This window comes from Humulus lupulus, chromosome 2, assembly GCF_963169125.1.
Source record: "Humulus lupulus chromosome 2, drHumLupu1.1, whole genome shotgun sequence".
In the NCBI taxonomy this organism is placed as follows: domain Eukaryota; kingdom Viridiplantae; phylum Streptophyta; class Magnoliopsida; order Rosales; family Cannabaceae; genus Humulus; species Humulus lupulus.
Window position 1 is genome coordinate 242,922,126 of NC_084794.1, and position 27,908 is coordinate 242,950,033.

Sequence of the window (27,908 nt, forward strand, 5' to 3'; positions counted from 1 at the left end):
AAGCATGGATTCCAATATTGTAATTCATGTTCCCAGCCATCCATGATATTGAATCTCTAAAACAAAATTCATTAGCCTCATTATTCTACAAGTGAATCAAAAGATCCAATAAACATTAACAGGAGTTCATGAATACTCAGAATTTAGACTGATCTACAAATGATCATCTATTATGACAAGAATTAAATCTTTATGTCAAACGGCAAGTTTATAAAGATAATTAATTCTCATCGGTCCTGTCATATATAATCTCTATTATATACAACTTCTTTACTAAGATGTCTATCCACATCAGTAATCTGAATCTAGATTACTTGCATCTCGTATGCTTAGAAAACCACACTAGTAATCATTCATTAAAGATTCCTTACTTTAATATGTTACGGACTATTTTATTCATTATATATGATCTTAATTATCTCGTACTAATACAAGATCATATTCTCATGAATGAATAGGGAATTTTCTTGATATTATTATATAATTAATTCAAACAATAATTATAACATTCAAATATAATAAAATTGTACTTTTATTTAAAACCAATAAAATGTCTTTACATGCTTTTAGGGCATAATCCTAACAATCTCCCACTTACCCTCAAAGCAAGTAAGGAATTTTCCTTAATCCCATATTGCACATGTGACCCATGAACGAATTTGCAGGAAGTTTCTTGGTTAACGGGTCAGCCAGGTTCTATTCCGACGCTATCTTCATAACAGTCACATCACCTCGGTGTACAATCTCTCTTACCATATGGTATTTCCTTTCTATATGCTTCCATCTCTTGTGGCTTCTCGGTGCTTTGGAATTAGCTACTGCACCATTATTGTCATAGTACAGGATTCATTGCTTATCCATATCTGGAACAACTTCCAGATCAGTGTAGAACTTCCTCAACCAAACCGCTTCCTTAGTTGCTTCACAAGCTGCTATGTATTCGGATTCCATGGTTGAATCAGCTATGCTGGATTGCTTAATGCTTCTCCAAACCACAGCTCCTCCACCAAGAGTGAACATTGACCCAGATGTTGATTTTTGATTGTCTTTGTCTAATTGGAAATCAGAATCAGTGTATGTAGTAGGGTTGAGAGTGTGCTTTACTACAATCTAGTAAATCAGAACCAGCATATAGTCTCTCGTTCTCCTAAGATACTTGAGAATGTGCTTTACTACAATCTAGTGTTCCAAACTAGGATTCGATTGATAATGACTTACAATCCCAACTGCATAACATATGTCGGGCCTAGTACACAATATAGCATACATCAGACTCCCAACTGCTGAAGCATAGGGATACTATCTCATATCCTCTTCCTCCTAAGGTGTCTTGGGACATTGTTCCTTGGAGAGAGCAATTCCATGTTTGGTCAGTAAATGACCTTTCTTGGAATTCTCCATAGAGAAGCTTTCAAGAACCTTATCTATATAATTAGCCTGAGAAAGTGCCAAGAACTTGTTATTCCTATCCTTTAGGATTTGGATTCCCAGAACATAACTCATCTCGCCCAAATCTTTCATTTGGAACTTTTCAGCTAACCACTTCTGTACATTTGACAATGTTTCTACATTGTTCCCAATGAGCAAAATTTCATCAACGTAAAGAAATAAGAAAACCACTACTTTTCCTTTGATGTATTTATACACACATGCTTCGTCGACATTCTGTTTGAAGCCATATGTTTTAATTGTTTCATCAAAAGTTATATTCCAAGATCCAGATGTTTGCTTTAATCCATAAATGGATTTTAGCAACTTGCATATCTTTTGATCTTCCCCTTTCTTTATGAACCCTTCTGGTTGTACCATATAAATACTTTCATGAAGATAGCCATTTAGAAATGATGTTTTGACGTCCATTTTCCATATCTCATAATCATTGGCAGTCGCTATGAATAAGAGGATACGAATGGATTTGAGCATGGCCACAGGAGAAAATGTTTCTTCATAATCAACACCCTCTCTCTGAGTGTAACCTTTGGCTATAAGCCTCGCTTTGAAAGTCTCTAGTTTCCCATCTACACCTCTTTTGTTTTTGTATATCCACTTACACCCTATGGGCCTGACATCTTTAGGCGGATCCACAAGTTCCTAGATAGAATTGGAATACATTGATTCCATTTCATGGTTCATGGCTTTTTGCCATTTCTCCTTTTCAGGATCATCCACTGCCTCTTTAAAGGTTAATGGACCGTCCTTGTTTGTATCAGAAACAAGGACATGTGCCTCATCTTCATAGCGAACATGTTGTCTCACAATCCTCCCACTACGATGTTGCACCGAGGTTTCTTTTTTCAGGAATCGTGGTTTCCTCAGTTTGTCATTTATCATTTAATGATGAAGATGATTGTGATGGAATCTTATTAGCTGTGAGTTCCTCCAATACTACCTTGCTCTGAGGTTTATAGTTATTCATATAGTCATGTTCAATGAAGGTCGCATTTGTAGAAACAAATACCTCTTGATCATTGGGACTAAAGAAATAACCACCTTTGTTTCTAGAGCGTAGCCAACAAAAATGCACACTTCCGACCTTAATTCAAGTTTCCCTGATTTAGGTCTAAGAACATGAGCAGGATAACCCCAAATGCGAAAATGGTGCAAACTAGGTTTGTTTCCATTCCACAGTTTCAGTGGCATTTTGATAATGGTCTTAGATGGGACTACATTCAAAATGTACGACGCCGTTTGAAGTGCATATCCCAGAATGAGAGAGGAAGTGAAGAGTAGCTTAACATAGACTGACCATGTCCAACAAGGTCCTATTTCTTCTTTCAGAAACACAATTTTGTTGTGGTGTTCTTGGTGCTATGAGTTGGGATAGAATACCATGCTCCAGCAAGAAATCTTTGAATTCTAAATCCAAATATTCTCCACCTTAATCAGATCGAAGTGTCTTTAGAGTCTTACCTAGCTGCTTCTCAGCCTCAGCTTTGAATTCTTGAAACTTACCAAAGGTTTCAGATTTCCTAAGCATTAGGTAAGTATGACCATATCTTGAGTAATTGTCAATAAAAGTGACAAAATACTCATACCCACCTCTTGCTTGTACATTGATTGGACCACAAACATCGTTGTGTACAAGCTCCATAGGTTCTTTGGCTTTATTATCTTTCGCTGAGAAAGGATGTTTGGTCATTTTTCCTTCTAGACAAGATTCACAAACCGGAAGAGTTCCAACTCTTAGTTCTCTCAAAGGTCCATCTTTTATTAACAGGTTTATCCTATCTAGACCTATATGACCAAGTCTAAGATGTCAAAGATATGTGTCATCCTCTTTTGAAACTTTTTGTCTTTTGTTACCTTGTGGTTTTGCTACTTTAAATAATTCTGAATTATTTAGCATTTGTTCATTTTAATGAAAGCGATAAAGTCCAAATATTCTATGGCATGTCTAAAGAAAAAATTAAGAATAATCAAATTATAAATAAAATATTCTAAAGTATTTACATGCAATAAAGTTTTCTTTTAATAAAACTAAAGAATTTTAAATAAATGGACTTTCTTTAACGCTTTCTTGAACTAGACGCTTTCCTCTTTTCCACTTCATGATCTTCATTAGAAACCTTCTTCAACCGTTAGATTCATCCATCTACACAGAAGAATAAACATCGTTAATGGACCTTGAGTTAAGAGATCAGAATGACAAATCTCTTTCCACTTAGTTATAAGAACAAATAAATCATATTTACGTTTCTTATTCTTCATAAATTCAGCAATTATTTCACGCTTGGCTGATAGGATTTCATTCTCATAAAACCACTTATCATATATGTATCCATACGTATCATGGATGGCCTCCCATATATCATATGCAGATTTAAGGCTTTGTAGAGTATTTTTGGTCTCTATATTCACTGACTGGAGTAAATAATACCTAGCTATATGATTTATTCTTAACCACTTGGCATACTCAAACTGATCAATCACTGAAGCATCTATTGGCGGTTCATCGATTGGTGGTGTTTTAATAGCCTCCATCAAATTCTCTCTTAGCAATAATATATTTGTATCATGTCTCCAAAATAATATATTTTCATCATTAAGTTCAACCACTACATTGTAGTTGTTTTGAGACATTTTAACTGAAATAAAATACAATAATATTATTATTTGAAAAAATATCAATGTTTTGGAAAGTAAACATGATGAACAATTAAAACACATAAATTAACGTTTACTTTTCCACGATAAAACTACCCAACAAACAAAACATCGCCTTAGGTTCAGTCAAGTTAAATTCAAATAGCTTATAAGACAATCTTATCTTTATAATTTAAAACTTAAAATAATTCTTTATTTTCTCTTTTAAATATAAAGTACTGCTGGTTTGGTCAAGATGTAATTATCCACCGCAAAAGTTTAATTACATCTTTGTAAGCGTAACCCATTATTTTGGAATTCATGACTTAACTTAGAGAGTGTCGCCTTAGGGTTGGTCAAGTCTAAAATACATCACTTCCTCCTATCTTTGTAAGAAGCCAACCTTGGTATTGATATGTCTAGAAACATTCCTTAGGGGGACGGAAACAAAGCCGCCTCGAGGCCCTATTCATATCTCACGGTGTTGTACTAATAATGGAGACCATAGGTCACATTGAGCTGTTCAAATTCTCCCACTTACTATTTTAGATTAAAATGTGTTTTATTAAACTAATCAATTAATTGCAAATTAATTACTAGTTTATTAATAACCCTATGAATGTAATTAATTACAAAAATCATAATTATAAAAGAGTTTGTTTTTATAATTAATGTGATCTAAATAATTACTCATTACATTCATCTAACTTTACTAAAACGTTTTTTTACATAAAGTTGGTTATCTTAAAGGCCTATAAAAACGATTGCATTTATTATGGTGTGAGTTACCAAGTTTTAACTAATTTAATACTTAGTAGTTTACATGCAATTGATTTCACCAAAAATAATTCATATAAACAAACAGGACAATCCTAGATAATCATGTTTCCAAAAGATGCATGATTAATGAGAAACTGTGTGGGGTTTCATGAATGGCATGTAATTGACTAATGCATGATCGTGTTATCAATCAAACATCAATGAACACTTATTTAAACAAATACAATAAATAAACAATAAATGATGAACCGAGTACTAATGGGTATTTCTAAGATTTACAACCCTTTGAAAAAAATTAGAAATAAAATTGCAATCTAAGCCTATGTAGCTTTCAAGACTCTCCAACAATCCTCCTCCTCTCATTTAGGCTTTCTTGCTAATCTTTAGAAACTTTGTTTTGCCAAACTTATTAATTAGAAACAAATTTTCTAATTACTTTATTTAATTAAAAATAACTTTTAATTAAATAACCATTTTTGTCATCTTTTTAATTTAGTTGAATTTATATAATCAAATTCAAATAATTATTTAAACTTAAGATATTAAAATATCTTAACCAACTAAAAGATATTTAATTTTCTAATAAAATAAAATAATTAAACTTTTAAATTCAAATAATTTAAAAATTAATTAAATAAAAGATATTTTTCAACAACTTAGGAATTAGGGTTTTGGGCACCAGAATGGTGCCCTAGGAAACCCTAGGGTCGACGACATGGTGAGCCTAGGGCTCGGGTTGGATGGCTATCATGGGCTAGGGCACATGGGGCTGGGCGCGCATGACCCGCGTGCACATGAGCTAGGCAGAGGCGTGGGCGCACGGTGTTACGGGCCAGCTATTTGGGTACTCCAACTAGACGGAACGTGCGGCACTTGCAGACTCTTCAAGCTAGCAAGTCAGCCTACAACACACACCTACAGGCAAACAAACTCAGCGGTTAGCCACATACACATCTCGGACATGCAACGGGCAATAACGAAGTATGAGCAAGCACAAAGCAAGTCATTCCTAGGAACGTCCACACAACACAAAGCACACAACAAGGCAAGTGGCACACAATGGCCCAACGAAGATAACAAACAAGTAACACATAAGCAACAAGAAAGCACACAGGGGCAAGTATGGATAAATGTTATTTCATTAATATATAGCCTTGATAGGGCAAGGGAGTACACAACTTTGGCCCCTATCTGCTGATGGCCATGGTGCTTCCCTAAGTCACCAGGTCACCTCCCCCTAAGGAGCCTTCTAGGGAAATAAAGTCTTCCCAGGAACATATATGATTTTTGTCTGGGAGACATATGCGATATTACAAAACTGCCACTACCCTATCCCATGAGGTTGCTTGGTGCAAGACTTGACTAATGATCAAGCACTAAGGCATGCTCATTTACAAAATGGCCCCATGTGGGTGTGCCAAAGGAGCAGCACGCCACACTCTCCCCCACTCAATCCTTCGGCATCCTCGACGAAGTAGCTTGTAGATCTTCAATCTTCTGCATGAGCTTCTTCAAGTCTTCCGCCCTCTCCCAGCTGATCTCGTCATCTGCGAGCCCCTTCCATTTTACCAGATACTCTTTATGCTTTTTATGGTCAGTGGTGACCGTCCTTTCCACCAGGATTTCTTCAGGTTGACGCTTGCTCCTTGGCTGAACGATGACTCCTCCTCTGGTTGACTGGTTGCGCTCTGGATTTTCTGGATCTTCATGATACGGCTTCAAGTTGCTGACGTGAAGGACTGGGTGTATCTTCATCCAAGCTGGTAGGTCGACTTTGTAGGAAGTTAGGCCAACTTTTGAGATGATTGAGACCGGACCCTCGTACTTGCGAACGAGTCTGATGTCTTTGTCCCCTCAGAATCTCAACTGTTCGGGCCTCAGCTTGATTAACACTAAGTCACCTGCTTTGAACTCTAGTGGTCTGCGCTTCTGATCTGCCCACTTCTTCATTCTTCTTGATGCTTTTTCTAAATAAGCTCGGGCAATCTCTGTCGTTTTCTTCCAGTCTTTTGTGAAGTGAAAGGCTCGTGGGTTCCGACCGTGATATTCATCCACTGTGTGTGGCAACAGTGGTTGCTGTCCATTAACAACTTCAAAAGGGCTCTTATTCGATGAAGAACTCTTTTGAGAGTTGAAGCAAAATTGAGCTACATCGAGTAGTTGCGGCCAATTCTTCTGATTGGCATTGACAAAGTGGCGCAAGTACTCCTCCAACATCCCGTTGAATCTTTCTGTCTGCCCATCTGTCTGCGGATGGTAGCTCGAGGAAATGTTTAGTTGTGACCCCAAGAGATTGAATAGTTCAGACCAAAAGGTCCCAGTGAATCTTCCATCTCGGTCACTAATGATGTTTGGGGCACTCCCCAATATTTGACAATATGCTTGAAAAATTTTCTGGTTGTCTCTTCTGCCGAACAGTACTTCGACACTGGGATGAATGTTGCGTACTTCGAGAATCTGTCCACGACCACCAAGATCGCACTTAAATCCCCTGTCTTCGGGAAACTGGTGATAAAGTCAAGCGACACACTTTCCCATGGTCGGCTTGGGACTCGCAAGGGCTCCAACAATCCTGGTGTCTTGTTCCTATCGACCTTGTCTTGCTGACAGACGAGACAAGTCTTGGTGTACTCCACTACATCATCTCGCATTTGTGGCCAGTAGTACCCCTGCTTCAAGAGTGCGTGGGTTCTCTGCCACCCTGGATGACCTGCCCACAGGGTGTCATGACACTCGCTTAGTAATGTCCTTCGTAAATCTCCAACTTTCGGAACATACAAGCGCCCCCCTTTAGCCCACAGAAGATCATCCTCCACCCAGAACTGGCGAGTCTTGCCTTCTTTTACGAGCTTCAGGATGGTCCTGACAACTGGGTCTTTCTCCAAGTTTTCTTTGATGCGTTCCTTGAGTGGAGTGTTCACCACGCTAGCCGACAAACTAGCCAAGATCTTTAGAGTCGCCAACTCCACTTTGCAACTCAAGGCGTCAGCTGCCTGGTTCAAGCGTCCTGCCCTGTGCTCAAAACGGAAGTCGAATTCTGCCACAAACTCCTGCCATCGAGCCTGCTTAGGGGTCAGTTTCAGCTGAGTAAGGAAATGACTCACAGCTGCATTATCCGTCTTCACCACGAACTTTGACCCCAGCAAGTAATGCCTCCACACTCGCAAGCAATGTATAACTGCGAGGAGCTCCTTCTCCTGGGCAGTATACCTCCTCTCAGCTTCAGACAGCTTGCGGCTCTCATATGTGCCCAAGTGGTCTTCTTGTACTAGTACCCCTCCCAGAGCATAATCTGATGCATCTGTCTGTACTTCGAAGGGCTTGCTAATAGTTGGCAAGGCAAGAACAGGATCCTTCATCATGGCTTCTTTCAAACTCCTGAATGCTTCAGCACACTTGTCAGTCCATGCCCAAATCACACCCTTTTTTAGAAGCTCGGTCAAGGATGTCGCCCTTCTTGAGTAGCCGTCCACAAATCGTCTATAGTAGTTGGCTAGGCCCAAGAAGGAGCGGAGTTCTTTCACGTTTGTGGGGGCTTTCCATTCCTGGATTTCCCTCACCTTCTCCAGATCCATACGAATTCGGCCACGTTCCACAACGTGGCCTAAGAACTTGATGCTCTCCTGTGAAAACGAGCATTTCTCGCGGTTCACATATAGCTTGTTCTCTCTCAACTTCTGAAACACTTGAGCCAAGTGTTCTTGATGCTCTTCAATCGTGGCGCTATAAACCACGATATCATCCAAGTACACCACCACGAACTTATCTAGATACTCGTGGAATACTTGGTTCATCAGTGTACAGAAAGTAGCAGGTGCATTTGTCAACCCAAACGGCATTACTCGAAACTCAAATGCTCCGTATCGAGTAACACACGTTGTCTTTGGTTCATCCCCATCTGCAATCCTCACCTGATAGTAGCCCGATCTCAAGTCCAACTTTGTGAAGTATTTGGCTCCACTTAGCTGGTCGAACAAATCAGCGATCAGAGGGATGGGGTAGGTGTTGCGAACTGTCACCTTGTTGAGAGCCCTATAGTCGATGCACAGTCTCAAGCTCCCATCGTGCTTCTTCTGGAATAGCACAGGGGCGCCAAATGGCGCCTTCGACGGTCTGATGAAGCCTGCCTCCAATAACTCTTTTAATTGCTTCCTCAATTCTTCTAACTCAGGGGGTGCCATTCTGTATGGCGCTTTTGTTGGAGGTTTCGCTCCGGGCACCAGCTCTATCTGGTGATCAATCCCCCTCTTTGGTGGCAAGGCTTTGGGGAGTTTAACTGGCATCACGTCCCCATACATCCTTAAGACCCTCGTAATTTCTAGTGGAACAATTTCTTCCACTACTTCCTCGAACACGGTGGGTACAGCTACATAAGTGGGCTCCTGCTTCTTCACACCCTTCTTGAACTGTAAAGCTGATAGAAGCTTCACACCAGGGGGTGGTTTCACCTTTGCAGGCACCATTGAAGGAGTCTCTCCCATTATGAGTAAGCTTCCAGTGGCAGGAATTGGAATGGCACCTTTCTCGATTAGAAAGTCCATTCCCAAAACTACATCGAAGTCGTCCATATGGACGACCACCAAGTCAATCTGCCCTTCCCACGTGTCAATTCTCACTTTTACCCCTTTAGCCACGCCAGTTGTGGCCAAGGCTTTGGAGTTGACCACTTTCATGCGGCCTGCATCTTTCTCCAGCTTCAGTCCCAGTCGCTTTGCTTCAAGTTCAGAGATGAAGTTGTGGGTGGCGCCAATATCAATCATCACGCTTTTAGCAGGCTTTTCATTGATAGTGGCATCCACGAACATTAGCCCTTTCTCCAGGGTCTTCTTCCCTTTCTCGCCATGCTTCTTGAGAGCGTTCAACAGGCGGACAGCGCCCATGTGTGCGTACTCTTCGTCTTCCTCTTCTCCTTCGCCCTGTTGTTCTTGGCCAATGCGGGCATTCAGCTGGCTCCTGTAAGGGAAAACTGCCGACTTATGTGGGCCTTTGCAAACCCAGCAAGCTAGCGGCTTCCTCCCTGCAGCAGCATCTGTCCCACTGGAAGAATTGGACTCAACTGTCCTCTTCTCTCCCCCACTCTTACCCTACCAGGACTTCCCAGACTTCTTACTCCCAGCGTTACTTGAGCTGGTTGGAGGAGTAGCCCTTTTCGGCAGGCTGCTCTCCAGAGTGTAATCTGTTAAGCATTCGGCAGCAGCTTGAGCGGTGGCCAGATCAGACACACGCTGTCTTTGAAGTTCTTATTTGGCCCACGGTTTCAATCCCTCGAGTAAGCAAAAGAGCCTGTCCACTTCGAACATGTCCTTTATATCGAGCATCAGTCCCGAAAATCTCTTTACATATTCTCGGACTGTCCCGACTTGTTTGAGCTCTCTTAACTGGCGACGAGCTATGTAAGCGACATTTTCTGGCAGAAATTACGTCTTTAATTCTCTCTTCAGGTCTTCCTAAGATGTGATGGTGCACCTGCCATTCTCTATGTCATCATACTTGGTCCTCCACCACACCTTGGCATCCCCTGACAAATACATGGTAGCCATGGCGACCTTTCCGTCTTTCGAATTGGCCCGCACGACTCTAAAGTAATGTTCCATGTCGAAGAGGAAATTCTCCAAATCCTTTGCGTCTCTGGCCCCGTTATAGGGCCTCAGCTCGGGTACTTTGGCTCGGCCATACTCCATACCTATCGGCCCTGTTGCAGGGGCATTCCCAACCGCTCGCATGGTCAAGTTTACCTTGGCAGATAGCTCAGCCATTTCTTCTCTGAGCACGCCAACTGCCTCCCTGCAGTCTTTCGTTGTGTCATTTATGGAAACTTCTTGTTCCTTCAGCATGCGCTCCACTGCCGCGATGCGCTCTTCCCACCGAGGGGAAACAGAAGTACTTGTTGGAGCGTTTCTTTTCTCCAACGCGATAATTCTGGATAGGAGAACATCATTCTCCTTTTCCAACGCAGCTATGCAATTGTTTGCATCAGACGATCCCGAGTCCTGATTTGCAGAGGAAAGATCCCTGACCCTCTCATCCAGGCCATCTAGTTCCCCTAACCGCTTCTCAAGAGCTTCGATCCTCTAAGTGTTGCTCACCATAGTGTGTTTTGCCAAGCGCTTTCTAAGCAGGCTCTGATACCAACTGTCACAGGCCGGCTATTTGGGTACTCCAACTGACGGAACGTGCCGCACTTGCAGACTCTTTAATCTAGCAAGTCAGCCTACAACACACACCTACAGGCAAACAAACTCAGCGGTTAGCCACATACACATCTCGGACATGCAACGGGCAATAACGAAGTATGAGCAAGCACAAAGCAAGTCATTCCTAGGAACGTCCACACAACACAAAGCACACAACAAGGCAAGTGGCACACAATGGCCCAACGAAGATAACAAACAAGTAACACATAAGCAACAAGGAAGCACACAGGGGCAAGTATGGATAAATGTTATTTCATTAATATATAGCCTTGATAGGGAAAGGGAGTACACAGCTTTGGCCCCTATCTGCTAATGGCCATGGTGCTTCCCTAAGTCACCAGGTCACCTCCCCCTAAGGAGCCTTCTAGGGAAATAAAGTCTTCCCAGGAACATATATGATTTTTGTCTGGGAGACATATGCAATATTACAAAACTGCCACTACCCTATCCCATGAGGTTGCTTGGTGCAAGACTTGACTAATGATCAAGCACTAAGGCATGCTCATTTACAAAATGGCCCCATGTGGGTGTGCCAAAGGGGCAGCACGCCACACGCGGCACTGGGGCGAGTAGGGAAGCGCGCAGGGCAAGGAGCCAGAAGGCTCGCACGCGCGCAGGGAGCACCTTCAGCTGGTGCGTGCGGCTCAGCCTTGTGGCTGAGGGGCTCGGGCTGGTGCCATGGTGGCTAGTGGCTCAGGTCTCTCCAATTTTTTTTTAATTATAAATAATATGTACAAAAAAATGAAATATATATATATATAAATGCCAAAAAAATATCCCTTTTTCTTGAAGACAACCAACTTTGTGACCTGTCCACGGAGAAAGTAGCAAACATTAATTCAAAACATATTTTTACTATAAGGTTAGAAAATCTAATTGATATATATCAAGCTTTTAATTTCAAAAATAATCACAAAATACTTAGTCAAATCTCCAGAATTATTATAACCAAATCAATCAGTGTGTGTGAGTCTTACAATTTTTCTCATTCAAATATTTCAAGCATTTGTGTGCGATTGTTGTAGAGTCCCAGAATTTACTTAGCTAGTTAGATAGTAGTAGTAGTAGTAGTAGTAGTAGTAGTAGTAGTAGTAGTAGTAGTAGTAGTAGTAGTAGTAGTAGTAGTAATAGCTAGTAGTAGTTATAGTATGTTCATTACTGTGGATTTTGGTTCAAGTCGGGACTTAGTTGAACACTCGTAGCAACACTTATAGATTTTATAAGTTTAACCTATAGTTTAAGAATATTAATTATAACATAAGGTTTGATTAATATTGCTGGTCCTAGATATATTATTTATTATAACATAAGGTTTAGATAGAGCCAATAAGAATATGACACTTGTCATAAGCATGATTATTAAGGAATTAAGTATTTTGATGGTAAAAAAGAAATATAAGCTTTAGTACTCACCAGAAACAGTTAGGGTCGTAGTATAACTCAGTCAAAGTAGTTATCACATTCAAATTATGCTGAAAAAGTGCAATTACGTGTTTAAAATATTCACGTATGCCGATATATCGCAGCTAGGAGCCGATATATCGCCTGACGAAGGATACGGAAAACACGTTGGCGTTGCACAAACGTACGAACGGAGGCTCGGGACTAGGGTAGAGCCGATATATCGCCATATAGGGGCGATATATTGCCCTTAGTGGATAATTTTTTTTAATTTTTGTTTATAATTTTAAAAATAAGGCTTATATACTTAGACCTACCTCTGAACGTTTTTTACCGAGTCTTAAGCCTCTGATTGACGAATATTCAAATATTTTCAATTATATTCATTATTTTTTTATTCAAATCAAAATGGGGTTAGTTTCACTCCTTACCTCTATAAATAGGACCTAGTACCCAGCCCTTCCTCTCATTCTTCAAGTTGTGATCAGAGACTTCAAGGTGCTAGTACTACCATAGAGTGATAAACACTTGGGTTGGGAAAAAGCTTTGTCATTCTTAAGCTTTATAAAATACTTGGGAAGTGAGGTTTAGTATATTTCGATATTGAAGTTAGACCAATCCATAAGGTCAACTAAGGTATTCCTATTCTTTAAGTCCAGTTCTTTAAACTACTTTAGTTTTTCTTTAGTTCTTTTTATTCAGGTCCTAACTTTTGATATTGATTTTTGATTAGGTTCTTAAAATTTAAAGATCTTTCTTGGTAAGTTTCTTCTTGAAGGTTTAGTTTCCACATTTATTCTTTACTTTTTAGAAATACTCACCATCCTTATTTTTGGTTTTAGGAGTGTTCCAAGTCCCGCATTTGTTCTCAAATAACCCGGTGTTGGTAAGGAAAATATGATAGTTTTTGTATGCTTATATGTTATTATATGATTATGTTATATTATGTTATGATATGCTATGATATGTATATGTATGATATGTTTTAGTTCTTGGGTGTATGTTTTGTTTAGATAACAAGCATATAATTTGTTTAGATAACAAGTCCCAATAGTAGATGCCTTGGGCATATGATTGTTTAGATAACGAGCCCCATAAATTTATATGACTTGTTTAGATAACTAGCCCCGTAAATTTATGGGCATATGATTGCATAGCTAGCAAGTCCCAAGAAGTATGATGGCCTTGTAATAGATGTTGTTTTTATATGTTTTATTGTATACGATTATGATATAGTCTCCTGTTTATGATTTTTGTATGTTGTTAGATTGTCCTTGCTGGGCATTAGGCTCATTCCTTTATTTATTTTTATGTATGCAGGAAAATAGATATGGCGGCGGAAAGATTCTTGGAAGCTTGGCATGTGTGTTGAGGATGAACGGATTGAGTGGACTGCGAGTCGATCGAGGATGACGTTATTTTTAGTTTTTTTTTAAATTATGTTTCTATGTATTTTCCGCATTTAGTTTTGTAAACAATTTTATTTAGTTTAAAATTATGTTTTATGTTTTAGATAATGGGTACCCATACCAAAATTCTATTTTTACTTTGTAATTTTCACAATATTATGTTGAAGTTTTAATAAAGTTATTATTATTTCTTATGTATATGTTCTTCAAAGTAATAGCTATGTTTAGTAGTTCTAATGGTCCAAGGTCTTAGAAATAGTTGGGTCATTACAATTGTGTAAGCAAGGGTCGTTACCCTGTGTGGTAAATTTTTCTTTTGTTTAGAATTTTTCATAAAGAAACAAAGTAACCATGTCAGATGCTTTCACACTATACTGAAGGTAGTCATTTTCAATGGTAACGTATTCTCTACATAATTTTAGTTACATAGTTCTAACTTACTCAAGGACGACTTTCACACTGCAGTGTAGGTAGCTCTATTTCAACATGGAGCTTGAGAAAAATAATTTCCAAGAACAAATACTCACACACAAAGAAAAACACAAATTGATTTGGAAAAATATTGATTGGAGCGATAGGTATTTTTGTTTTCATTAATGAAGAAAAAAACATGTCATATACTAATTATAAAATCTAACCAATAGTAAAAACACATTCTAAACTAAAGTTTAAAACTTTGTCTTTGGAAAAGAACACAAGGCATAGTATAACAATTTAGGGATATGGCAAAACACAAAAATTATTAATTAGTACACACCCCCAAGGATTTCTTGAGGGAATAAAACTTGACTGTATCAAGGGTTTTTGTGAAAATGTCTGCAATTTGTTTGTGAGTCTCAATATATTTTAAGACCAAGGTTTTATTTTCAACAAGTACCCTGATAAAATGTTGATGAATGTCAATGTGTTTAGTGCAAGAGTGTTGAACTGAATTTTTTGAATTATTAATGGCACTAGTGTTATCACAAAAAATAGTCAAAGTTTTAAGATCAAACCCATAATTTGTCATCATTTGTTTCATTCACATCAATTGAGTACAATAGCTTCCAGCAGCTATGTACTCGGCCTTAGCAGTTGACAAAGAGATTGAATTCTGTTTTTGCTATGCCAAGAGACTAAATTATTTCCTAGGCAAAAGCATCCCCCACTTGTGATTTTCGTGTCATCTGCATTTCTTGCCCAATCAGCATCACTAAAAAAAACAAGGATATAATTATTTTATTAGAATGTCAGATTCCATGCTCAAGAGTACCATTCACATAGTGAATGATTCTCTTCACACCTGTCACGTGAGATTCCATAGGATTCCCTTGATACCGAGCACACACCCAAACATTGTAGCTAATGTCTGGTCGACTAGCTGTGAGATACAGAAGGCTTCCAATCATGCTTTTGTATAGTGTTGGATCTACCTTTACACCATTTTCATCCTTGGTCAGATTGATCGTAGTCCTCATTGGTGTTTTGGCGTGTTTGGTAGAGTCCAACCCAAACTTTTTCGCCAAGTTTTTGGCATACTTACTTTGAGATATGAAAGTTCCATCTTCTGATTGCTTGACTTGCAGACCTAGAAAATAATTTAAATCCCCTACCGTGCTTATTTCAAATTCATCTTTCATCTGCTTAACAAATTCATGCACTTGAGAGTTAGAAGTGGAACCGAAAACAATATCATTGACATAAATTTGAGCAATAACAATGTCAAAATCAATGTTTTTAATAAACTGAGTTTTATCAACTCTGCCTCTTCTATAACCATTCAAAACAAGGAATTGAGTTAATCTTTCATACCAGGCTCTAGGGGCTTGTTTCAAACCATAAAGGGCTTTCTTGAGTTGAAAAACATGTACACGAAAATTGGGATCTTCGAATCCCTTTGGTTGTTCAACAAAAACATCTTACCATTCAAAAAGGCAAATTTGACATCTATTTAGTATAGTTTGAAACCAACCATGCAAGTCACAACTAACAGTAACATGATATACTCAAGTCTAGCAACAGGGGCAAAGGTTTCATCAAAATCCACACCTTCAACTTGAGTGTAACCTTGTGCCACTACCCTAGCCTTATTTCTTACTATTTTACCGAATTCATCAGTTTTATTTTTGAAGATGCATTCGGTACCAATAACATTGGTATGATTAGGCCTAGGTACAAGAGTCCAAACATTATTTCTTGCAAATTTACGCAAAGCCTCTTTCCCATTCTTAGGCTTAAGAGATGAAGTAAAACAAACAAATTAGAGAAAATTCGCATACCTTCTTCTTGTGACCATACTTTCCTCAATATTACCAAGAATGAGGTCAGTATAGTGATTCTTTTTTACTCTGGTAGATGGTTCTCTCTAAATTGGATCTGAGATCATTTCTGAACCTTCCTTGATTGTTTGTTCAGAGGTTGTTGGAACAGATTTAGCTTCTATTACAACTTTTTCTAAAGTTGTGGGTACAAAATCACTTACATTCACATGAGGTGATTTTGTTTGAGTACTTTCATCAATTAACCTGTCAATTTCTTCTTCATTGGAATATTCAGAAGAAAAAAAATTCAAATCAACAACAACAACATTGGAAAATTCCATACCCGTTTGAGTTCTCATGTTATAAACACGATAGGCTCTACTGTTAGTGGAATATCCAAGAAATACTCCTACATCACTTTTGGTATCAAACTTTCTAATATTTTCAAGATCTCGAAGAATATAGAAAATACACCCAAAAACATGAAAATAATTTACATTGGGTATTTTACCTTTCTAGATTTCGTAAGGAGTTTTGGTAGTACATGATCGTAAAAACACTTGATTGACTGTGTAACTGACAGTATTAATTGCTTCTGCCCACAACCATTTTGAGAGTTTTTTAATGTTTATCATTACTCTTGCCATTTCTTGTATGGTTCTATTTTTTCTTTCAAATACCCCATTTTTCTCAGGAGTTTTAGGAGCATAAAACTCATGAGAAATACCAAGAGATTTACAGAAATCATCATAAACAGTCTTTTCTAATTCCTTACCATGATCACTCCTGATTCTCACAATCCTACCTATGTTGCAGTCTTTTCAACTCTTAATTATATGCAGAGAGTTTTAAAAACATCAACCGTGTTTGATTTTTCTCTCAAAAAATTTACCAAAGTAAAGCGAGAAAAATCATCCACACACACAAAAATGTATCTTTTGCCATTAATATTTTCCACATGTATAGGACCCATGAGATCCATGTGCAAGAGTTCAAGAACTTTTGAAGTATTAATTCATGCAAGACCTTTGTGAGAATTTTGCAATTGTTTCCCCAACTGACAAGGTTCACATTTTCCTGTAGATTGTTTTCCAAATTTGGGTAATGCACAAACAAGTCCTACACTAGCAATTTTTTTCAAGCTTTTGAAGTTAATATGACCAAGTTTTTCATGCCATAAATCAGTTGAATTACCTATGGCCGAATGACATGTGAGTGTTTGTGAAAGTGTATAACAATATTCAAGAGATCTATATCCTTTCAACACAGTCATACCATTTTGGTCAACAACATTACAATCATTACAAGAAAAATTTACTGGGTAGTCTTGATCACAAATTTGACTTATGCTAATAAGATTATCGTCCTTCAACAATTTTTTTTTCAATTTTGGCAACCCATCAAGATTTAGGGTTCTTTTTCCAATAATATTCCTTGTCATACCATCACCAAAAGTTACAGCACCATATTTCAAGGATTTGAAATTTGTGAGTATACTTGCATCACCTGTCATATGTCTAGAACACCCACTATCAAAATACCAAGAATTGGATGCACGAATTTTATGACAAGTAAATGCAGCAAGGCACTTTGAATCATTCTTCTTTACCCAAATCTTTCTGAGTGTTCTTTCAGCAACCTGTTTTGTTTTACTATAATGGTTGAAATACATGTTTTTGAAAAAATTCATCATAGTAAAACATCTGGGTCGAATGTGCCCTTTTACACCACAAAAATGACATGTTGGAATGAAGTGACCAGTTTACCTTTTTTGAACAAACTTGGTATGGTTTACAGATGTTACAACAGACTGAAGCTTTGTGGCGTCAAACACCCGAGATGTACCTGCAGAAAGGTCAGTTGTCGAAACAGTGGCAAAAACTTCAAGTTTAACAAAAATAGTTTTTCCTTTGGATTTTGATCCATCAGATCTTATTCCTGTAAGATTGCCAGCTTTTTATTACGCACAGATTACATCATCCAAAATCATAGAGTCTGGATTGAGCATTTTTACACCTTTTGTAATATGATCAAGTTCTTTAGATAATTATTTAATTTCATAGTCTTGGCAAGAATATTTTTCTCAAAGTTTTTCACAATGCATTCAAGTTCTTCATTCCTTTTTTTTAATCTTTGATATTACTTGTCATTAAGCGATTATTTGAACATACATTTAACCATTGATCATACATGTCTTGGTAAGACTTCTTCAAAGAATCCTCATCCAAATCGAATTCATTGGATTCACAATCTGAACTATCTCATTCCTGAACTGAATTGTTTAAGCAGACAAGATTGTTATTAACCTGAAAATTAGGGGTTAATCTAGAAAAAATAGAGGTCAAGACAATATTTGAATTTTCCTCCTCATCACTACTTTCTGAGTTCTGATCACTCCAAGTAGCTACCATTACCTTTTTATTTTTCTTTAGAGTATTGGCACATTCAGATTGAATATGGCCAAACTCATCACATTCTCTGCATTGCACACCTCTCCTATTGTTAGCATCAAAAGATTTGGAGAAATTTTTATCATTGGAAGACTTGAACATCGGTTTCTTATTAGCAATCTTTTTCATGTATTTTTGAAAAAAATTGGTTAACAAGGCCATTTCATCCTCTCCTTCATCTCATCCAAGTTTTTCTCCTGAGAACTTTTCAATGCAATTGATCTTTCTTTAGGAGTGCTCGGTTTTTCCTTTCGACGTATCTGTTGATTGAGCTCAAAAGTTCGCAGTGAACTCTCATCAATTATTCAACTTTCATTGTGTCAAGATCTTTTGCTTCCTCAATTGTCGTGAGCTTAATTTGAACCTTTCAGGAAGCACTCAAACAATTTTTCGAACTAACACACTATTTTCCAATTTTTCACCCAAGGCAAAGTATTCATTAACAATATCGGATAATCTTTCCTAAAATGCAATGGAAGATTCAATTTTAGTCATCCTAAGATTTTCAAATCTTGTAGTCAACATTACAAGCCTAGAGCGCTTGACATCAACAGTTCCTTCAAATTTTGTTTGAAGAAATTGCCAAGCCTCTTTGGCCAACCACGTTTTTGGCCAACGACGTGAGAACGTCAAAAACGATAAAGCCTTCAAGAGAAATTAAACGACACAGACAATTTTGAACAGAAAGTAAATAGCACACGTAATTTTTATAGTGGTTCAGCCCCAATATGTTGGTAATAGCCTAATCCACTTAGAGTTGTGATTATAGATATGTACTCAAGATCAGATAAATTGAGCCAACTGAGTTTCTTTAGTACAAATTACAATAATACAAGAATTCTTTCAGATACAAGCACTTTCTCTCTCTAGAAAACTCAGACCCAAAATTTTCCCCAAAAGTCTCAAAAGAAGAAGCCCCTTTTCTAATCCCATAAGCCATATATTTATAGGCTTAGGATCATACATCTGATATCCCCTAGAATCGGGATATTTTATTATATTTATTACATTTAAATTATAAAAATATTCAAAATGTAACAAAACACCAAATCTGTGGGAAGAATGAGAGATTCCCGCGTATGCCAAGACTGATTCTTGTTGATGCTGTTTCTGGGAATCTTGACGTAGTCTGTTCTACCTGGTTGATGAATATCACCTTCTGGTCGGCCATACCTCTACTGGACAGTCACGCACTTGGCTGGTAGGACACACACTCCTCTAGTCTAACATGGCACACTGGTCTAACATGCCATATCTCGTCTAACATGGCACTCTGGTCTAACATGGCACATCTCGTCTAACATGGCACACTGGTCTAACATGCCATATCTCGTCTAACATGGCACTCTGGTCTAACATGCCATATCTCGTCTAACATGGCACTTTTTATCACAACTCTGAGGAGCCAATATATTTATTGACTCATTAATGTGTCTTTTACGGACCATGTACTGCCACTTGTCACCTCTATTGCCACGTCATCGATCTCCAATTTTTGGGGACAACAAGTATTGGCACATTCAGATTGAATATGGCCAAACTCATCACATTCTCTGCATTGCACACCTCTCCTATTGTTAGCATCAAAAGATTTGGAGAAATTTTTATCATTGGAAGACTTGAACATCGGTTTCTTATTAGCAATCTTTTTCATGTATTTTTGAAAAAATTTGGTTAACAAGGCCATTTCATCCTCTCCTTCATATCATCCAAGTTTTCTCCTGAGAACTTTTCAATGCAATTGATCTTTCTTTAGGAGTGCCGGTTTTTCCTTTCGACGTATCTGTTGATTGAGCTCAAAAGTTCACAGTGAACTCTCATAAATTATTCAACTTTCATTGTGTCAATATCTTTTGCTTCCTTAATTGTCATGAGCTTAGTTTGAACCTTTCAGGAAGCACTCAAACAATTTTTCGAACTAACACACTATTTTCCAATTTTTCACCCAAGGCAAAGTATTAATTAACAATATCGGATAATCTTTCCTAAAATGCAGTGGAAGATTCAATTTTAGTCATCCTAAGATTTTCAAATCTTGTAGTCAACATTACAAGCCTAGAGTGCTTGACATCAACAGTTCCTTCAAATTTTGTTTGAAGAAATTGCCAAGCCTCTTTGGCCAACTCACAAGAAGAAATTAATTTAAATGTAACTTTCACCAAATCCATCAAAAATAGCATGCAAAGCTTTATTATTGTAAGTAGACAATTTGTCTTCAGCATCAGTCCAGTTAAGTTCAAATTTTACCTTTGTTAAGTCGTCAGTTTCAACAGGCGGTGTCCAACCAGTTAAGATTGATCTCCAAGCATTTTCATCTTGTGATTTGATAAAGGATTTCATTCTAACTTTCCAGTAGTGATTATTAGAATCATTCAACAACGGAGGACGTGTTATGGAGCCACCTTCTGCAAAAAAAAAGATATTTCGCAAAGGACAAACAAACGGAATACCACAAGATCACACTAAGAGTTTAGTGACCCGCTCTAATACCAATTGAAATTTTGTATTTTATACTTACCAAGTGTTTAGGATTAAAAAACATGTTTAAATGCGAAATATGAATTGAGTTTTTTTTAAATAGATGTATGTGTTGTTACCACAATTGTGAAAAAATTTGAAGCAGAATTAGAAAGCAAGTAAAAATTGACACAAGCTAATTTTTGCGTGGTTCAGAAATCCTTTCGGATAACCAACATCCACGAGGCCATGCCCAATGAAAAAACCAATTAGTAAAGAAAAAATTTGTACAAAAGCATTGACTTAAACAATGTAGGACTCCCTCTTAAACTATTGTCGCAATCTTGTTGTACTCTTCTTCACGAATCTGGTTTTAATGAAACATTGTATCTCTTGAACTCCCTTCAAAGATCAGTGAGTGCTTTTTTCCTCCCGAAGTGAGACTTGAGGAAATCTTCTCCCGAAGATCACAAAGAACGTTCACAAGAACCACAACCTGTCACTAGGAACAAGATGGATACAAGAAAAATGGTGCACTCAGCACAACACCAAAGACTAAGGTGGACAACTTAGTCTTCACAAAAACAACACAATTACTCTCTAAAGAAACCAAAATATTATCAATATTACAAGATGAGAGATATAACTTTTCAAGAGCCCTTGCTGTCTATTTATAAATGTTTGTACATTAAGAAGAGGCTCTCTTGCAATCTAAAGCAATAAATAAATGGTTTACGTATTTCTTTATAAAGTAAAAAAAAAAATATGTCTGTCTGTCTAATTCTGCCTTAACAGATTGAGCATTCATGTGAATAATTTCTATACATGGAAAGATTTAACTCAGTTTCACAATGGTAACCAGTTACAATATTTCTCAGTTGGAGAATAGTAACCAGTTACAAGTATGGAACCAAAAGAAAAAAAGATGCAAACTTGGAACTAGTTACAATATTTCTCAGTTTTAGAATGGTAACTGGTTACAAATTTGGAGCCAAATTGAAAAAAAAATCACACATAGAAATAGTTACAACTCTCAAAGAGGGAATAGTTGGTTACAACTTTTTTATTGTAACCAATTATTATGACATGATTTCAAGATTTTGGAAAAAAAATATACAATTTCAAATTCAAATTCAAATTCCACCAAGAAATTAATTGTTAGTTTCGATTATTTTAATAGGACTGTAGATTAACTATTATAGAGATTGGGCAAAATAAAATCAATCATTGAAAATGTGTATAAGCAAAAAAATAAAAGAGAATATATATAAAGCTATTCATTCAATTATTTTTTGAATACTTTTACATTTGTGTCTCTCTATACAAGAAACATATGAAAATTAGTTAATAATTATATATTTATGAAAAGGAACAAAAAAAAAATGAACACTATTATATAAAAAAATATATATACAACAAAGCTATATATATTATATAAAAAAAATTAGAGAGACTTTTCTTTATATTGATATATATAAACTACTCATATACATATAAGGGTGCACTCTTAATGGTAACTACCTATAGATGGTTACTTTAATATTAACCGTTGGATTAAGATCAATGGTCCATATTTATAGTTTATAATTAATATTTCTAAAAATAAATTTTGATTTTTTCAAATTTTTGGAAGGGTTACTTGATGAAAAACGTGTATTTATTATGAAAATATAATATTATAAAATTTTCATTTTTCAAATGCATGTCAATTTCTAAATATAGCTAGTGTTTCTCATTGGTTGGAAACACCATTAATTATGGCAAACAAAAAATAATTAATTTCGAAATTAGTGTAAAAAAAATATTTACTTGTTGGTGACTTGTTATACTAAGTTACTATGTTACCACATCATCATAATTGTTAGTACTCATCTATGGGTAGTAACCATTGAGAAGTCTTCCATACATATAAATTATAATTCTTAGATTTATTGAAATTTTAATATAAAGTTTTATATAAGCTTTCTTGCATTTGAGATTTTTATCAACCACAATTGATATATATATATATAAAACTATATAACATAAAATAAAATAAAAAATATAAAAACTTCCTAGGATAAAATAATAAAAATAAATAAATAATGTGTATATATATAAATTTAAATGAGTCATATAACTTTTTTATTTTGAGTGTATTTTATATAAATAGTTTATTAATTATTCATGTTTAATATGATATTTTTTGTTGTTGGGTGATAAGTTAACAGATGTGAGAATATGATATTTTTTAAAACTTAATTGCCAAAAAAATCCATATAAAGTATGACATCAAGAAAAACTTACACATATGGTAAGCCATATTTTTATACAGTTTTTAAAAAGTCATAATTATAAAAACTTTATTTATAATTTAATCTTATTGTCTAGTCAAATTATAACAAATTTAAATTATTTATATTTATACTTATTCTAATTTTTTAAAATAAATAAAATTAAAAATTAATTATTTTTAATGTGTTAAATATGTTTTAATTATATTTAAATAATAAATTATAAAAGTGAAACAAGTTGAAAAACATAATTATTTACTAATAAGTAATTTTATTTAGAAATGGGTGTGGAAAAAAAAAGTGAGTGTTGATTCTCATTATTTATATTTTGTAACAATTATTTTAAAATTTGAGTTTTTTTCATTTAGTTCCCAACTTTTTTAAATCATATCAATTTTGTCTCTAAAGTAATTTTTTTTATCATTTAGTCTATAACTTTCTAATTGTATTTGTAGGACCCCAAGTGATAATTTTTTTTCTTTTAAACGTTTATAAAAATATAAAAACAAAGATAAATTAGTCTTAATATATACTCTTAGAACACTTAATCTATGCTCAACACTATAATTAAAATTTTCGAGCCTAAACAAATGTGTACTATTATATAAGACACGAACTAGAAGTATTAAACATCGAGTCAGGCCTGGCCCGCCTATAGTCAAGGCCAGGCCTGTGTCAATCTTTTGGGTTCAAAATTTTGGAAAATACAATTTTTATATTAAAATACTAAATAGTTAGACAATTATCGTTTTGTATGTAATAAGTTTTAGAAGAGAAAACATATTCCATTTGGTATTGTCTTCACAAATCTCAGGAACTGTCATGTATCATATATTAATATCAAATGAGATTTTTACAGAATTCGTAGTCATATGGGAGCCATAATGGGCATTTTTAAAAAAATAAGTAGAAAAGTTAAATAAATAGAAATATTTTATAAATTAAATGGCACATAAATAAATTTCCATTAAAAATAGAAATTTTTCAGAAAAAGTAGAATTCTATAAAGGCTCAACAACAACAAGTTTGGGGCAGTAATACTGAATAAATCGGTAAATTTCACAACCACTACTTACTATTCATCTGTCTTAAAATGATGAATTATATCACTTAATTTATAATGAAAGGTTTTTCTTATTTTATATTTTCTAGTAAACTAGACCAGTATATTTTTTATTTTACAAGTAAGCTGATTTAATAGTAAACCATAAAACATAATCGTGTGGTTTGGTGGTTTACTATAAAAATCGTATAAATCAAATAAAAAGATAATAATAGTATAAATCATAAGTAATAGTGATCCATAATAATTGTAGGTCCTTTAGATTGTAGCCCAATTTGAAAAACAAACGATAATTTTGTTTGGTTGGAAGATTATAAATGCTCCACAAACATATCTCAACATAGATATAATATCTGGGATTATGAGAAGAGAAGGGTGATGATACAATAGCAAGAACAAGTGCCAAATTACAGTGAGTTTTAGAGCTTTATAAAGATAAGATAATTATAATTCTTCAAGAAAATGTCCTCATTTACTACTAGTACCACCTCAAACATTTTCGAGAGTGGGAAATATGCAACTAAGCTCCGTATGGTAGAAGCAGGAACAAGCTCTCATGAGGTTCCAATTCCACCTCCCAAACCACTTTTGATTGCTATGCCTTTACCATCTCAAGATGGAGAATTCCCACTTCTAGTTTTCTGCCATGGATTTCTTCTCTACAACTCTTTCTACTCTCAACTCCTCCAACATTTTGCTTCTCATGGCTTCATCGTCGTTGCTCCTCAGGTACATATATCTATAAGTTACTGTTATTTGAAATGCTCTGAAAATGGCTCTAGAAGTTTTTTTTTTTTTTTTTTTGGTGATCACCCAAAGGAAATTTATGTATTGGGTTCTTTTTGTTTGTGAAAATGATTCATTTGGTCAGGACCTTTGGCTTTAAAAATCTCTGCTTTGAACAATCTATAGTGATTTTTGTTGTTGCTTCTTAGGTCCTATTTCTCAACAATTTATTAGAAGTTACTGTCATGTGAGCAGCTCTGAAAATGGTTCTACTCATGAAATTAGCAACATTTAGTTTATTGGGTTTTGAGATAAATGATTTAGTAAAGTAAAATTCTATGGCTTTGAGCTGGTCTATACAGTAAGTGTCTCTGCACTTTTTTATTTTTTATTTTTGAGGATAAATTATCTGTAAAAAGTTCTCTTCAAATAATTTTCATGTGCTTGCCTTACTCCCTAAGCTAGATGGAAGACTTTGAAATTTGAACCGATTATTGGGTACCAGACAAATTATTGTAAGGGAACACCGTGGTGTGGTATCTATCATGTATTCATGTAGTTCTGATTAGTAATGTATGAGCTGAAATGGGCCATGTGGCTGTCCTTGTCAGCTACACTTTTCTCCCAAATTTTTATACTTTCTGTGTTTGTATTCTTGAAAAAATTCTTCTCTTCCCATAAATGACCTTTGGCTTTTACTCAACAAACGTGGCTGTTTTCAGGGCAAGCATTCATGTGTAATTCCAAGTACAACATTACATTTTATCTCAAAAATGTAGCACCAAAGTCTTTATTACTAGTTTCCTGACTAAGTCATTTAAACATACTCATTTCCTTTGCTAAATATGGATGAACAGTTACATACTGTGGCTGGACCAGACACAACCGAAGAAATCAAGTTTACAGCTCAAGTAATAGATTGGTTATCTGAAGGACTGCAAAACTTGCTTCCACTACATGTTAAGGCAAGTCTAAGCAAAGTGGGATTAGCAGGCCATAGTCGTGGTGGAAAAACCTCTTTTGCACTTGCTCTAAGCAAGGAGATAAACACTACCCTGAAGCTTTCTGCTCTAATAGGAGTTGACCCAGTTGATGGAATGGACAAAGGAAAACAAACCCCTCCACCAGTTCTCACTTATGTCCCTCATTCGTTTGATCTGGATATGCCTGTAATGGTCATTGGTTCTGGTTTAGGTGAAGTTAAAAGGAACCCTTTGTTTCCTCCTTGTGCTCCTAAGGGTGTTAACCATGAGGACTTCTTCAAGGAATGCAAAGAACCTGCTTGTTACTTTGTGGTTGAGGATTATGGTCATCTTGATATGTTAGATGATGAAACTAAGGGAATTAGAGGCAAATTATCCCACTGTTTGTGTAAAAATGGCAAGTCTAGAGAACCCATGAGAAAGTTTGTTGGAGGAATTATGGTAGCCTTCATGAAAGCTTATCTAGGAGGTGATAACACCAGTTTAATTGCTATAAAGAACAAGAGTGAGACTCTTCCAGTTGAACTTAAAACTGTTGAGTTTCGTTTATGAAAAAAGCTCAATCAATGGTGCTGGTAATGGCTGCTGAGGATTGGAGTAGTGTTGCTTTACTTTTAATATATACATACGAAAATGGAATATAATGAAAATCATAACTTGACTTTCATTGATTGCAAAAGAAGAAAAGCGAAGTGTTATGTGGTGGGGGGTTCTTTTTTCTTTGTATTATTATCAATGAAATGATCGCAGGACAAGTTGGGAATCAGCTCTTTAGTGTCCATCCAAGGCTTGGGTTTTCTTTTTTTCTTTTTATACTTTTTTTTTTCAAGTGAAAGATTGATTAACTACTTCTACTTTTACCCACTTGAACTAATTACTAAAATTCAGATTCAACCCAAAACATGGTGCACAAAAATAAAAAATAACACCATCATTTTTACATGGTTTTTCTTAAGGTATATTCATGGTACCTACTCTAGTGATGAAGCAATCCACCAAGAATTAAAGAGTCATTACAAACTGTACAGAAATACAAATTAAAACTCCTTAATTTTGTTATTAAGGGCAAGTCCAACCATAAAACTCATTTTGGTGTTAAATCAACACCAAAATAATGAAATTTTAGCACTATTCTTTTTCTCAATTCAACCACAATACCAAAATTTACACCAAAAAGTAGATTCTATATTATTATATTATTTTATCTTATAAGTAAAACAATATTAATATATATATATCTATAAAATATTAATATAAAAAGCAATAAAAAAATTATGTCGTTGCTAGAGCGCCCCACTATATTGGGTGTAACGTTGTAGCTCAATAGCTAAATGAGGGGATAAATGCCCAGTGGTTGGATTGTAATATAGTGGGAATTTGATACTATTTTATCGTTTTACCATGCCATTAGATTCGACCTAAGAACTTGATGACTACTGTAGCATCCCAAATTTGTTAATAAGGCTTAGGAATCTTGATTAGTATGTCAGGAGGGCAATAATTAATTTAATTATGTTAAAGTATGAATTTGATGATTATGTGATTAGAAATGCATGTGTTAGGTGAATTAAATATGCATGTGGGCCCCATTTGGTTATTAGGGGCATATTTGTAAATTTAGTCCGTTGAGGGCATAAATGTAATATTTGCGTATAATGTGATTGATACCACGAGTGAGTGGTGATATATTTGTGATGCACAATCTGAGACGATCCTAGGGAGCATTTTAGCTAGAAAGTCACAACGGGGTCGAATACCCGACTCGGGAGGAGCCTAGGGGTATTTTGGGAACGTATTATGTGTTCGGGATTTATCGAGTAACAGGTAGTAGTTTAGTAATGATTTGGAC

The 27,908-nt window shown here is 35.9% G+C and overlaps 1 protein-coding gene across 1 annotated transcript; it reads left to right on the forward strand.

Moving 5' to 3' along the window:
- The first annotated feature begins 24,688 nt into the window (after positions 1–24,688).
- On the forward strand, positions 24,689–26,838 carry LOC133819136 (chlorophyllase-2). The gene is made up of 2 exons (XM_062252310.1): positions 24,689–25,079; positions 25,934–26,838. The coding sequence occupies exons 1-2, from the start codon at positions 24,813–24,815 to the stop codon at positions 26,609–26,611; spliced, it is 945 nt and encodes a 314-aa protein (XP_062108294.1). The 5' UTR covers positions 24,689–24,812; the 3' UTR covers positions 26,612–26,838.
- The last annotated feature ends 1,070 nt before the right edge of the window (positions 26,839–27,908 follow it).